This window comes from Geotrypetes seraphini, chromosome 2 (genome assembly GCF_902459505.1).
Source record: "Geotrypetes seraphini chromosome 2, aGeoSer1.1, whole genome shotgun sequence".
Classification (NCBI taxonomy): domain Eukaryota; kingdom Metazoa; phylum Chordata; class Amphibia; order Gymnophiona; family Dermophiidae; genus Geotrypetes; species Geotrypetes seraphini.
Window position 1 is genome coordinate 379661896 of NC_047085.1, and position 14434 is coordinate 379676329.

The following is a 14434-nucleotide window of genomic DNA, read 5'->3' on the forward strand; positions in this document are numbered from 1 at the left end:
ATAAGTGGTCCATCGTGCCCAGCAATCCGCTCCCGCGGCAGCCCTTAGGTCAAAGACAAGTGCCCCGAGTCTAGCCTTACCTGCGTACGTTCTGGTTCAGCAAGAACTTGTCTAACTTTGTCTTGAATCCCTGGAGGGTGTTTTCCTCTATGAGAGACTCCAGAAGAACGTTCCAGATTTCTACCACTTTCTGGGTGAAGAACTTCCTTACATTTGTAAGGAATCTATCCCCTTTAACTTTAGAAAGTGCCTTCTCGTTCTTTCTATCTTGGACAACCTGTCTTTATCTACTAAATTTATTCCCTTCATTCTCTTGAACGTTTCGATCATGTCCCCTCTCAGTCTCCTCTTTTCAAGGGAGAAGAGGCCCAGTTTCTCTAATCTCTCACTGTACAGCAACTCCTCCAGCCCTATAACCATTTTAATCGTTCTTCTCTGGATCCTTTTGTAGTAGTAGTATGTCCTTCTTCATGTACGGTGACCAGTGCTGGACGCAGTTTTACAGGCGAGGGCGTACCATGCTTGTCTATGTGTTCCATTTTTTTTTATAATTGCTTCCACCATTTTGCCTGGCACTCAAGTGAAGCTTACCAGTCTATAATTTCATGGATCTCCCCTGGAATCCTTTTTAAAAATTAGTGTAACATTGGCCACCCTCTAATCTTCAGGTACTACAGACGATTTTATCGACAGGTTACAGATCACTAACAGCAGGTTAGTAATTTCATGTTTGAGTTATTTTAGTACTCTGGGATGTATACCATCCAGTCCAGGTGATTTATCACTTTTTAACTTGTCGATTTGGCTTAGTACATCTTTCAGATTCACCAAGATTTCTTTCAGTTCTTCCACATCACCCCCCTTGAAAACCACTTCCGGTTCAGATAGATCTCGTACATCTTCTTCTGTAAAGACCAAAGCAAAGAATTCATGCAGTCTCTCCACTATGGCCTTATCATCCCTGAGTGCCCCTTTTGCTCCTTGATCATCCAGCGGCCCCACAGATTCCCTCACAGGTTTTCTGCTCCTGATGTACCTAAAAAACTGTTATGAGTTTTTGCCTCTTTTGCAAGTTTCTCTTCATATTCTCTCTTAGCTGTCTTTATCCATGCTTTGCATCTAATTTGCCAGTGCTTGTGTGTCTTCTTATTTTCTTCATTCGGATCCTTTTTCCATTCTTTAAAGAATTTTTTTTTGTTCTAATAGCCTCTTTCACTTCACCTTTTAACCACGCTGGCTCTCTCATTTCCTCTTCTTTCCACCTTTGCCGATACAAGGAATACATCTAGTCTGGGCTTCCACGAAGGTATTTTTAAATAACATCCACTCCTGGTTTACAGTCCTTTGCAACTGATCTTTTTAGCTTCTTTTTAACCATTTTCCTCATTTTATCATAGTCGCCCTTTCGAAAATTAAACACCTCTACAGTAGATTTCTTTTGCGACGTCACTCCCAGTATCAGCTGGAATTTTATCACGTTATGATCATTATTTCTCAGCAGACCCAACACAGTTAAAAATCCTGTACTATGCCTTGTATTCCACTAAGGAATAAATCTAAAATAGCTCCCATTGTTGTCGGTTCCCGGACCAGTTGCTCCATTTATAATGTCTAGGAATTTTTCCTCCCTAGCACTCCCCAATGTAACATTTAACCAGTCAATGTTGGGGTAATTGAAATCACCAAAAATCAATGTCTTATCCACATTCAATACAGGAGGCTAGTCAAAAACTTTGCAATTGCTACAGCTTAAACCACTAAATAGCTTTCTTGGAGACTCAAAAAAATATGGAGAAAATACGCCTCCGATAGGCTTCATGGGCCACAAAAAAACTCCCAGTTAGAAAATTCTTCAAACTGTTTCTTCATTAAAGTCTCCAAGAATGCAAGTGCGCACAGCAGCACAGTATAGACTAATCATACTCTAAAACAAGCAGCAAGAAAAGGTGAAACCGATCACTTAGCTTGCTCTGGCTCCAATCTGTCCTGTCGGTCATTCACAAGCTGTTTCCAGCAGGGTTTCAAGCCGCTGCTATAATCTTCCTGTAGAGATAAAGCAGAGATCCAACAGGGTCATCCCTGTTTCGCCCACCGGCTTCTTCAGGAATCTCCTGATCTAATATCCTTCCAGAATTGACAGCACAGTCAAAAAGTAAAACAAAAAAGGTTTCAGAAATCTTTTTTTTCGTTTGTTTTTGTTTTACTTTTTGGCCATGCTGTCCATTCTGCAGCTTTGATTTTCAAAGCTAGCGCTTCAAATTGCCTCTTAAGAACCATATCCACCTTGCGATCCTGTACACCCTTTAGCATCACTCCTCCCTCATTAAGGAGGGAGGTATGTTTAGTTATTTGAGCCACCGTGAAATCCACAGTCAGCTGACTAAACAGCTGCTGAAATTCTGAAGCCATAGGGTAAAAAAGTTTGGTCATAGTTTTTGCCTCATTTAGGGAGCCTTCTCAAGATGATGTCCGGATGCGCAGGAAAAAAGGTGGTCTGAGCATTTATGCCACTCATGACCATGGCTTTGACTTCAACTCCCTGAGCGCATCTGTAATATGTGGGATGGTAGCAGACTTAAAAACCTGCCAAACTGATGAGCTTCTCCCTGGTCTAGTGCAACTGTTTCCTCTTGACTCCCAGGTCCTTACAGGGAACTGGAATCCACCAGGAAAGCAGCTGAGCCCTGGAATAATAAAGGCATGAAGTCCGACTTCCAATCCTCCCAGTCCTGTTCCTCTTGGTCACTTAGGGTAGAAGTCGGATTTCTCCGCAACAGGGAGACCTCCAGAAGAAGGATTTCTCTCTGGTCCAATGCTAGAACATTTCCAGGGAGCCAGTGTGTCCCAGACCCATCAAATAAGCTTTCCACAGAAGATTCACAAACTCAGGGGTAAATCTTTGAACATGAGGCCCCACAGCCCCCTGCAGGACCTCAGCATAGCTTCTCTTGGGCTCCACAGCGTCCAAGCAATTGTATATCATGCCTACACCGTTTGTGGTCTCCAGAAGGGAATTTCTCCCTACCACTCGGAGTCCCCACTAGAGGACTCAGAGGAAGCTAACCTATAAAAGCATTCTGAACTGTATTTTTTAGACAGATTTTGAAAAAGTGCACTCCAATTTTTATCTCTCTAGCAGAGAAGGTTCAATGGATTTTTACTGGGTGGTGGAGAAAAGCATTTCAAACTTATCAGAATTATTCTTGTGTAATTTTTTTGCAGTGGTTTTCATGCTTTATCACCTTAAAACATAGTATTTCTTAAGCTATGTTATAAAGTCCTATTGTTTTACCTAGTTTTAGTTTTATTGGGAGCATGTCTAATTTAATATTCATTGCTACACCTGTCTATCTCTTAATCTGAATAGCACTGTGAAATAAAATTTATGGTGATCAACTCGTAAACGCCTGAACTATATCATTACTATGTATTTGTCACAATCTCTTGCTACACTGTACACCATTGCCAATCCGTCCTCTTTTTTTCTGGAGCCATATGGTAACCCTAGGCTTTAGCATGTGACACAGACAAATAATTATAGTTCCAGGGCTGCTATAGCACTTACCTATTGCCAAATTCATCACTCAAGTTGTGCAGTCCATCACCCACAATTACCATTGCACCCCCATCTCTTTATTTTTGTTCCTTTATCTAATTCTATATGCCCCATATCATCTTCCAATTTACCTTGATCGAATGACATTTCAATAATCCATAACCACCCATGTTGCATTTATATTTCTAGAGTACAAATATCAAAAGATGGACCCTTTGAATTTTAAAAGAATATTTTTCTCTTTAATGGCTCAGTATGCAACTGTTCCCACAAAGTAATTCCTGAGGTAACTATCACTCAATAGAACATACTCAAATTCTCCTTGAATAATCTCTTATGAAAAACACTGGCATAAAAATTCAATCACTGAGGTAGCCCTGTGTAAGATTAGAGAGGCTTTGCACATGTGGTAGCACCATTTCTTTTTTGTTAATCTTTATTCATTTTTAAAACTCACAATAAGTGTAACATATAATACAATCATTTATAATTTAACATCACTTAATATATCATCAAATTCTAACTCGCATCAAATATCCCCCCCTTATACCCAACAGTTATTCATAAGCAAAAGAAATCATAAAATATCCCCCACCCCCACCCTGGACGTATATGAATAAAAGGAAAAAAAATTAATATTTATTCTATGCAGTAATTTCAATCTTTATAGTATCTTGTTAATGGCTCCCAAATCTGAAATTTCTTAAAATTTCCCTGCTGCATGGCAATTATCCTTTCCATTTTGAATATGTGACACAAAGAGTTCCACCAAAAGCTATGATTCAGCCTATCCCAATTTCTCCAATTATTCGTAATCTGTTGTATGGCAACCCGTGTCATAATGAGTAGAAACTTGTTATTAGAGGATATTTGGCTTTTGCCCTCATTGACATGCAAAACAATATGGTGTCATAGGATAATGCCACCGGATTATCTAACAAATTATTTATTTGACCCCATATTGATTTCCAAAAAGCAAGTATTAACGGACAATAGAATAACAAATGATCTAATGTCCCAGCTTCAAGATGACAGTGCCAACATCTATTAGACTTAGAGCTATCTAACTTCTGTAAACGAGCCGGGGTCCAGAATGCTCTATGTAACAGAAAAAAACAAGTTTGTCTCATAGATGCAGACACTGTACATCACATCCTCCAAACCCAAATACCTGGCCATTGAGATGCAATAATTTGTTGTTTGATCTCAATGCTCCAAATGTCCCAAAGACCAGTTTTTGGTTTCTTATTTAAAAATCCAGATATTAATTTATACCAATGATAGGCCTGATAATAATAATAATAACAGTTTATATACCGCAGGACCGTGAAGTTCTATGCGGTTTACAATGAATTAGAAAGATTCTACAAATTGAATGAGACATGTAAAGTATTACATGTGGGAAGCAGAAACCTGAGGTACAACTATACGATGGGAGGGATGTTATTGAATGAGAGTACCCAAGAAAGGGACTTGGGGGTAATGGTGGACATGACAATGAAGCCGGCGGCACAGTGCGCAGCGGCCACTAAGAAGTCCACCTGAAAGCATAAGAGCGGCAAACTATACTGATTACTGAGATTTTTCCATTCAGGGAACCCAACCTGACCATGTAGCACCATTTCAAAGTTTCTAGAAATTGTATAAAATGGAAGAAGAAATCAACCAGATGTATGGACTTGACCGCAAAGGTGGTTTATTTCCTAACTTTTGTAATTAATATTCATTAAGTTTATCTATTGTTCTTGCCTTCTCAATTTCTAAAAATATCAGTCTTCACTGTTTGATACTATCTCTGCATAGTATTCATTGTAACCTACAACAAAAGCTTGGTCATCATAAACCTGCCTTCATGTCACACCAATTATATTTCAATTAGCAGCTAAAGTAAAAGCTGTCTCAGTAGGCTTTAGTAGGGTTACCATATGGCTCCAGAAAAAGGAGGACAGATTGAGACATCCAGGCTTTACTTCCATTGCTTTCAATGAAAGTAACAACTGGATATCTGAATCCATCCACTTTTTTCTGGAGCCATATGGTAACCCTAGGTTTTAGCACAGGGGTAGGGAACTCCGGTCCTCGAGAGCCGTATTCCAGTCGGGTTTTCAGGATTTCTCCAATGAATATGTATTGAAAGCAGTGCATGCAAATAGATCTCATGCATATTCATTGGTGAAATCCTGAAAACCCAATTGGAATACGGCTCTCGAGGACCGGAGTTCCCTACCCCTGCTTTAGCATATAACACATAAACAATTATAGTTCCAGGACTGCTGTAGCACTTACCTATTGCTAATCCATCACTCAAGTTGTGCAGGCCATCACCCACAATCACCATCCAGGCTAAAGCAGCAATGCCGGCCTCCTTCAACTCTTCTCGTGAGTAGCGCTGAGTATGGCTATGGGGGTGGTGATTCTGGTGATGATGATGGTGCAGAATATGATGATAGTCATGATGGTGGTGAATGAGATCATCTGACTGGCCAAGTGTGTCATGCAAATGTGAATGGCATTTGTTTTCACACCCTCTGGGCAAATATTCATTATAACTTTCTTCAGGATGGGAATGAGCAATCATAACTTCCTCCTCCTCTTCATCTACTGGGGTAGGGGTAGACTGTGACTTGCTTTGCGAGTCAGGCCGTAGTAAGCTTTCAACATCTTAACAAAAGAGAAGAAAATGGTTCAACTAAGCAGAATGCAACAATTGTATAAGCAATCAAAATCGGCAGAAACTGTTCTTAAAATATTGTTTTAACTAGCCTGATAGTCCAGTAGCATTTCCTTTAGTGGGTGTTATCCAACGACAGCAGGCAGATATTCTCACATGTGGGCAACGTCATCCATGGAACCCGGCACAGACAGTTTAAAAGTGTACTGTCACTTTAAAAATCTTAAATACAGTCCACACCGCGTGCATGCCAGTACCTTCCCACCAGACATCGGTTTGCAGGATCATCAGTTCAGGAACAAAGTTTAGTAGTCAACAAGGGAGGTGGAAGGGCTGTGAGAAAATCTGCCTGATGTCCTCGGAAACACCCGTTACAGGTGAGTAACTATGCTTTATCTGAGAAGAAGCAGGCAGCATATTCTCATATAGCTGCCATGATCAAGCTTCTAAAAGAGCGTTAATGACAGCTATCATGAGCCTGGCAAAACCATAATAATTGGAGGGAAGTTGCCATGTAAGTAGAGAATAAACTTTGTAGAACTGTCTGGCCAAATCAACTATCCCACTTTGAATGATTTTCCAAACAGTGGGACGTAAAGATGTGAGATGAGGAGCAGGTGGCTGCTTTACAGATGTCCTCATTGCTTGAACTTTATGAGCAGTGAATAGGCCTTCAAGCGTCAGCCCAGTCCAAGAATAGCAGGAGATACAGTCCGCCAGCCATGTGTAGATGGTTCTCTTGGTGACAGGAGCTCCAAGCTTGTTTGTATCAAAAGACAGAAACAGTTGAGTGGAAGTTCTGTGAGTCTTGGTGTGATCCAGGTAATAAGCAAAAGCATGTTTACCGTATAGTATGTGGAGTGCCACTTCCCCAGGGTGGGAATGCAAGTCTGGGAAAGAAGACAGGGAGAACAATAGACTGGCTGAAATGGAATTCTTAGATATGTTAGGGAGGAACCTGGGATGGGTGTGAAGAACCACCCTATCATGGTAGAACATTATATAAAGATGTATCTGAGACAAGTGCTTGATGTTTACTGATCTGGTGTGCAGATGTGAGAGCTATGAGGAACACTACTTTCCAAGTGAGATGTTTGAAAGGTGACGCCAAGAGTGGCTCAAACGGAGGCTTCATGGGATTGGAAAAGATAACATTAAAATCCCAAATCACGGGAGGTGGCTTGATTGGTGGTTTAGTATGATAAAAGCCTTTCATGAATCTGGAAACCAAAGGGTGTACGGACAATGGCTTTTTGTCTAGTGGTGTGTGAAAAGCACCGAGATGAACTCTAACTGAAGTAATCTTGAGACCAGAGTCAGATAGGTGGAAGAGATAATCTAGAATCGATGGGAGAGGACAGTGATCAGGACTAGTGAGTCGAGATTATATCAGACTGTGAAGCGAGTCCACTAGAAATGATAGCAGGCTTTGATGATAGCTGACACAGAGTTCAAATGCATCTATACTTGGTGGTAGAGATAGCATGCTGTGAGAACTAACGAATGAAGACAGCATTCGCTCTGTTGTTAGTGGTACTGGAAAGATTGGAAGTGTGATTGGTTCCTATACACTGAGTTTTAGGAGGCGAGGGAACCATTGTTAACGCAGCCACAGAGGCACTATGAGATTTATGATGGTTTGTCCTGGCAAAGTTTGAGTAGAGTCTTCCCGAGTAGAGGAAATGAAGGGAAAGCATAAAGAAATTTTTTCTTTTTAATTTTTTTTTTAATTTTAATATTCTTTATTCATTTTTAAAACATATACAATAAGTGAAATACAGAGTAAATTATTCATTTTACAATATAGACATCACTTAAAATTTTTCAAAAATTTATGCTTATCCCCCCTCATCCACCAAAAATTTGTTCTGACAGTTGAGAAAGAATGCATCCGACTCTAGACGATCAGGAGTGTAGATTCTGGAACAGAAAAGGGGAAGTTTGTGGTTGTGGGGAGATGCAAAGAGGTCCACTTCCAGGGACCCAATTCCAACAATATCTAACATAATATGGTTGAATTGAGGGACCAATTCATGACGCTGTAGGAGTCTGCTCAACTTGTCTGCTAAAATATTTTGCTTTCCTGTGAGGTATACTGCTTTTAGAAATATGCTGCGAGGAATCGCCTAGGACCAGATATGAATCACTTCTTGTGCCTCCATTTGTTCACATAGTCCATGGCTACCTGGTTGTCCATTCGAATGCATACTACTTGATTGAGGCGGCGATTATGAAATGTGCAGAGATCATTGCGGATTGCTCGGAGTTCAGGAAATTGATGTGGAGCATTTTCTCTTGAAGAGACCAGCTGATTATGGAGGCCGTTGAGATGGGCTCCCCGACTGAGCACAGAAGTATCCGTTGTTAACATTTTTTGGTGTGGCAGAGTATCGAAAAGGCAGCTCCTGGAAAGATTTGCCAGTGACAACTGTCCCTGAAGCGACTAACAAGAATCTGAAGTCACTTGTATTTGCTGGGATGATGATTTGGTGGTTGAGATCGAGTCGAGTGTGTCCACTAAGGTTCTCCGAGATGTGGATAGGCAAATGGATTTACATGAACTATAGATACCATATGGCCAAGGAGATGCATCATTTGGTGTGCAGTGATGTATTGGAGAGGAAACTTTCTGGCAGATCTGGATTAGAGTGTTGAGCCTCTGTTGTGGTAGAAAGCCATGAGTTGTACAAAAGAATGAGCTTCAGTTGCGTCTAGAACTGCTCCAATGAATTCTAGAGTTGAGTGGATTATAGATGGGATTTTTCATAGTCTACTGCAAATCCAAGAAGTTCTAGGAGACAAAGTGTTGAATTCATAGCTTGGTGAGCGCATTGAGACATTGGGGCTTTGATTAACCAGTCATCTAGATAAGGGAACAAATGAAGGTCACATGAGCAAAGGATTGTAGCCACCACCATTAAGCATTTTGTGAATACCCTAGGTGCTGATGCCAGCCCAAACAGTAGTACTCTTTGTCCTGAAAGTGGTATGTTCCCACATAAAAGTGAAGATAATCCCTTTAGGGTGGAAGAATGGAGATGTGTGTATAAGCTTTTTTAAGGTATAGAGAGCAGAGACAGTCGTTCTTCTCTTACAACAGTAACTGGGTTCCCAAAGAGAGCAAGCAAAATGTCTCCTTCACCAAGTATTTGTTGAGAACACGGAGATCCAGAATTGGACAGAGGCCAGTGGTCTTAGGCACATGGAACTATTTTGAGTAGAACCCTCGGCCCCTCTCCTGCAGAGGTACTTTTCTATGGCATTGAGAATGAGGAAGGCTGAGAGCTCCTGATGAAGGAGGGTCTTCTGATGGGAGTTGAAATGCAACTCTCTTGAAGGATGGAATGGAGATCTTTTCTATAAACAAAGGCCATAACCTTCTCTCACCACTTGAGGGTTCCAGTAATCTGATGTTACCAAAGACCATCAATGATAAAAGTGAGTGAGTTGATCTCTAATGGGGAGAATCTGATGAAAAGATTGGGAAACACTGGCTAGGCTCTTAGTACGGAGTCAAAAAGACTGTTTGGACTGAGGTTGTGACTTAGTCTTTTGTGTTATTTGTTGCCTGGGATGTCTTTGAGTGGGAGCTGAAGAGGATGTGGAAGGTTGGCTATATCTATGCTTGGTATAATAAGTAGAGCATATGGACGTGCTGGAATAGTTCATGGGTGCCTAAGCCCGGGTTGACTTGGAAGAGGTTAAGTTAGTTATGCAATCCTCGTATTTTTTAAATCTTGTGTTTCTTCTTCTATATGGTCTCCAAATAAATCGCCTCCTACGCAGGGAATATTAGAAAGGCAACTTTGTACACTAGCACCGAGGTGAAAGATTCTATGCTATGCTTGCCTATGCATGGCAACAGACACTGCTGATGTGCGAGAGACTGTCATACGAGGAATGTATTTTCTTGTCTCTAGCAGGTCATTTTAAAGATATTAGTAGGAGTGTTTAGATGCTCTGATGGTAAGTATTGTTCATATTGAGACAATTTCTGAATGAGAGATTTCATATAAAATGTCATAAGTTGTAGTTCAATATTCTATTAGCCAGCATGGTGCTCTGAACACTAATTCCAAACTTAGCAAGTGTCCTGCCCTCTCTTCCTGGTGGAGTACTTGTGTAAATTCTAGTACTGTTTGCTTTCTTCAAGGCAGATTCCACAACCAAAGACTGGTCTGTCAGAGCCTGGGCATGATTGGATTCTGTATAGAGCAGCGGTCTCAAACTTGCGACCCCATCCCCCCCCGATCTGGACGTGATGATCGAGTGTTTAGTTTCTGGCCGGCTTCCCTTGCTGCAGTCATTTTCCCTTCAAAGCCATGGGCGGGGCGGCTCCTCACGCTTACGTCAGAGAGAAGGCTTCCGACGCAGGCGCAAGGAGCCACCACCCGCGGCTTTGAAGGAAAAACAATTGCAAGGGAGCCAGCCAGAAACTAAAGAGGAAGAGAAATGCTCCTGCTGCACAGGGAAGGGGGAAGAGAAATGCTGCTGCTGCACAGGGAAGGGGAGGAAGAGAAATGCTGCTGCTGCACAGGGAAGGGGAGGAAGAGAAATACTGCTGCTGCACAGGGAAGGGGGAGAAGAGTATTGCTGCTGCAGCACAGGGAAGGGGGGGAAGAAAAATGCTGCTGCACAGGGAAGGGGGAAAGAGAAATGCTGCTGCACAGGGAAGGGGGAAAGAGAAATGCTGCTGCACAGGGAAGGGGGAAAGAGAAATGCTGCTGCACAGGGAAGGGGGAAAGAGAAATGCTGCTGCACAGGGAAGGGGGAAAGAGAAATGCTGCTGCACAGGGAAGGGGGAAAGAGAAATGCTGCTACACAGGGAAGGGGGGAAAGAGAAATGCTGCTGCACAGGGAAGGGGGGAAGAGAAATGCTGCTGCACAGGGAAGGGGGGAAAGAGAAATGCTGCTGCACAGGGAAGGGGGGAAAGAGAAATGCTGCTGCACAGGGAAGGGGGGAAAGAGAAATGCTGCTGCACAGGGAAGGGGGGAGAGAAATGCTGCTGCACCCAATTGGGGAGAGAGGGAAGGAAGACAAGGGAGATGAGAGGAACGAGAGATGCCAAGTCCATGGGAGGGAGGGAAGGAAAGGAAAGGAGACAGATACCAGACCAAGGGAAAGGAAGGAAGGAGGCAGGAAGAGAAAGGAAGGAAAGATTTATAAACTATAAAGAGTTGTACCTCATGCAAAATTGTCATTTCTTTAATAAGATATTAACTATTTTTCTGCGGCCCTCCATGTACCTACAAATCCCAAATGTGGCCCTCCAAAGGGTTTGAGTTTGAGACCACTGGTATAGTGTGTCCAACTTGAGTGGAGCTACTGAACAGAGTAGAGACTCCCAGTTTTTAAATAATGTCTCCTTCATAAGATTAAGGATTGGCAGCTTTATACAGACTTTAGGCCACTTCTTATAGTCTAGAGCAGGGGTGCCCAAAAGGTGATCGCGATCGACCAGAAGATTGCAAAAGCAACATGAGTCGATTGCGACTCGCATTGCCTTTGAGTTCTGTTCTCCCTGCTTCCCCGACACCAGGCCAGGCTCATACATGTGCCGAGTCCACAGCCTCCCGCCCCCCCCCCCTCCCGACATCAATTCTGATGTCAGAGAGGAAGTTTCAGGCCAGCCAATCGCTGCCTAGCTGGCCTGGAACTTCCTCTCTGAAGTCAGAATTGATGTTTGGGGGGGGGGGATGTGGCTGTGGGCCCGGTGCTTGTACGTACCTGGCGTCGAGGAAGCAGGGAGAAATCAGCGGCGGTGGCTTGGGGGAGGCTGGGAGAGAGAAAGACAGATAGACAAAAAGAGAGAAAGGGGGCAGGGAGAGAGAAAAAAAAAGAAAGAGAGGGAGGGGGAAATTTGGGGTTGGATAGTATTGCCTTATATTGAAGAGTACCAGTATGACTGTTTATGTTTTGGCGTGGGGATTTGGCTATCTGGTGCATTTGCCATTGTGAAAATTCAATAAAACTTATTAAAATAAAAATTAAAAAAAGAAAAGGGAGGGGGCAGGGAGAGAGAAAGAAAGAAAGAAAGGGTAGGGGGAGAGAAAGACAGAAAGGGGAGGGGGCAGGGAGAGAGGGAGGAAAAATTTGGACTCATGGAGGGACAGAGAGATATGTTGGTTGGGGAATGGAATGACGTCTGGAGGCAGAAAGAAAGGAAGGCAGAAATAAAGAATTATTGGATTTACAGTCAGAAGGAAGAAGTGCAACCAGAGACTTATGACATCACCAGACAGCAAAGGTAGGAAAAATTATTTTATTTTAAATTTAGGGCCTGTTTTACAAAGCAGCGCTAGCAGCTGCAGCATGGTAACGGCCCTGAAGCCCATAGAGATTTAAAGGGCTTTGGGGCCGTTGCTGTGCGGCTTTGTAAAACAGGCCCTTAGTGATCAAAATGTGTTTGAATTTATATCTGCTGTCTATATTTTGCTCTATGGCTCCCTTTTACTAAACTGCAATAGCAGTTTTTAACACGAGGAGCCTATGAGCGTTGCACTAAAAAACACCATCACGGTTTAGTAAAAGGGAAGGGGGTATATTTGTCTATTTTTGTATAATTGTTACTGAGGTGACATTGATATTTTAAAGTCATCTGCTTTGACCTCTATGAAAAAAAACCCTTAATTTAAATGATAATTAACATTTTCTCTGCATACAGTGTGCTTTGTGTTTTTTTAAATTTTATTGTTGGTAAATCATTTTGACTTGGTCATTTTTTAAATAGTTCTCAAGCCAAGAAAAGGTGGGCACCCCTGTCCTAGAGCAACCATAAGCTCTGCTCGAGGCTCTGTCTCCAACTCAAGTTTTTCACATTTCAAGTTTTATTAAAAATTTGATAAAACGCTTGTATAAATTTTCTAAGCGATTGACAATAAAAAACAAACATATAGTTACATTCAGGCAATAAATATAGACAACAGACAGACTTGAGAGGGAGGTTAGAAGGGTAGTTACAGTTTTTCAAGAAAAGAACATAGAAGGGCCAAAATGTTACGGAGGGATTAATGCTGCCAAAGATATAATTGAGTTTGGAGGTGGCAAGACAGAAGTAGTTCGAGGTTGAGTGTCGGCATCTCCAGCCATAATCAATATACATGAAATTGACCCGAAAAGCTTCTCAAATTACAACTTTCTGGTTTTACGCAACCTCTTCTGCAACCAGAATGTGCAGGATATAACTTGATGGTCAAGACCAAAGCACTAAACACACCAATTATGTGGGTCTTTGCTTGAAATAGTCCTGCTGCATCACGTGCACCACTTGAAGCTGCCAGGTGCCTTGAACTTCGAAGGAAAAATCACCAACGTGAAATCAAAGAACTCTATGATCCAGGGAGGTCAAGAGGATGGTATACCGAAAACAAGTCGAAGCTCTTGACCTGAAGGAGCCCAAAAATTAACCCTCTCTTTTATAAAGGGTGGGCCGCTGCAATAATTGTCCCAAAGCCATAGGGATTTAAAGGGCTTCAGAGCTTTTGCTGTGTTGCAGCCGCTAATCCAGCTTTGTAAAAGGGGGTAAAATTGGTAAAATATTCAAAAATTTTAAAGTGAAAGAAAAAAATATGACTAAAATTAAGGGAAAAATCAAAATGGGAAAGCACAAAATGTATGTTTAATGCGCTTAGAGAGACTCTAAAGAACAGCTTCTCAGCTCCGCTGAAAACTGATGGTCTTACAAATCAACTTGGGCAGAAAGGCACTAGCATGCGCAAGGTGTTAACATTTTTAAAGTGACAGTACACTTTTAGACTGTCCATGCCAGATTCTATGGATGACATCACCCACATGTGAGAATATGCTGCCTGCTTGTCCTTGAATAAGGGTTTTTAAACTCAAAGTTATTTTGGTTCAGGTGCTAAGTTTTAGAAAGAAAAAAAATTGTGGTTTAACTTTGAAAGAAATTATGAAGTAGCTGGAAAGAAAATACCTAGGCCAGGGGTATCCCAAAAGGACAATCGTGATCAACCAGTAGATTGCAAAGGCAATGCAAGTCGATCGCGGAGCCCTCTGTAATAAGACTCGCATTGCCTTTGCGTTCTCCCTGTTCCCCGATGCCACAACAGGCCAGCAGCGACTACTGAAGCACCGGGCACAACAGCTTTCCCCCATCCCCGACGTCAATTCTGATGTTGGAGAGGAAGTTCCGGGCCAGCCAATCGCTGCTGGGCGCCCGGAACTTCTTCTCAGACGTCAGAATTGA

General features: G+C 42.1%; 1 protein-coding gene across 1 annotated transcript in view; it reads right to left on the reverse strand.

The window, feature by feature from the left end:
* Positions 1-14434, reverse strand: part of SLC39A6 (solute carrier family 39 member 6) — a 100648-nt gene that overhangs the window by 34900 nt on the left and 51314 nt on the right. The window contains exon 6 of the mRNA XM_033930654.1: positions 5843-6217. Coding sequence (XP_033786545.1) covers positions 5843-6217 — 375 coding nt within the window. The remainder of the gene's footprint in view (positions 1-5842; positions 6218-14434) is intronic.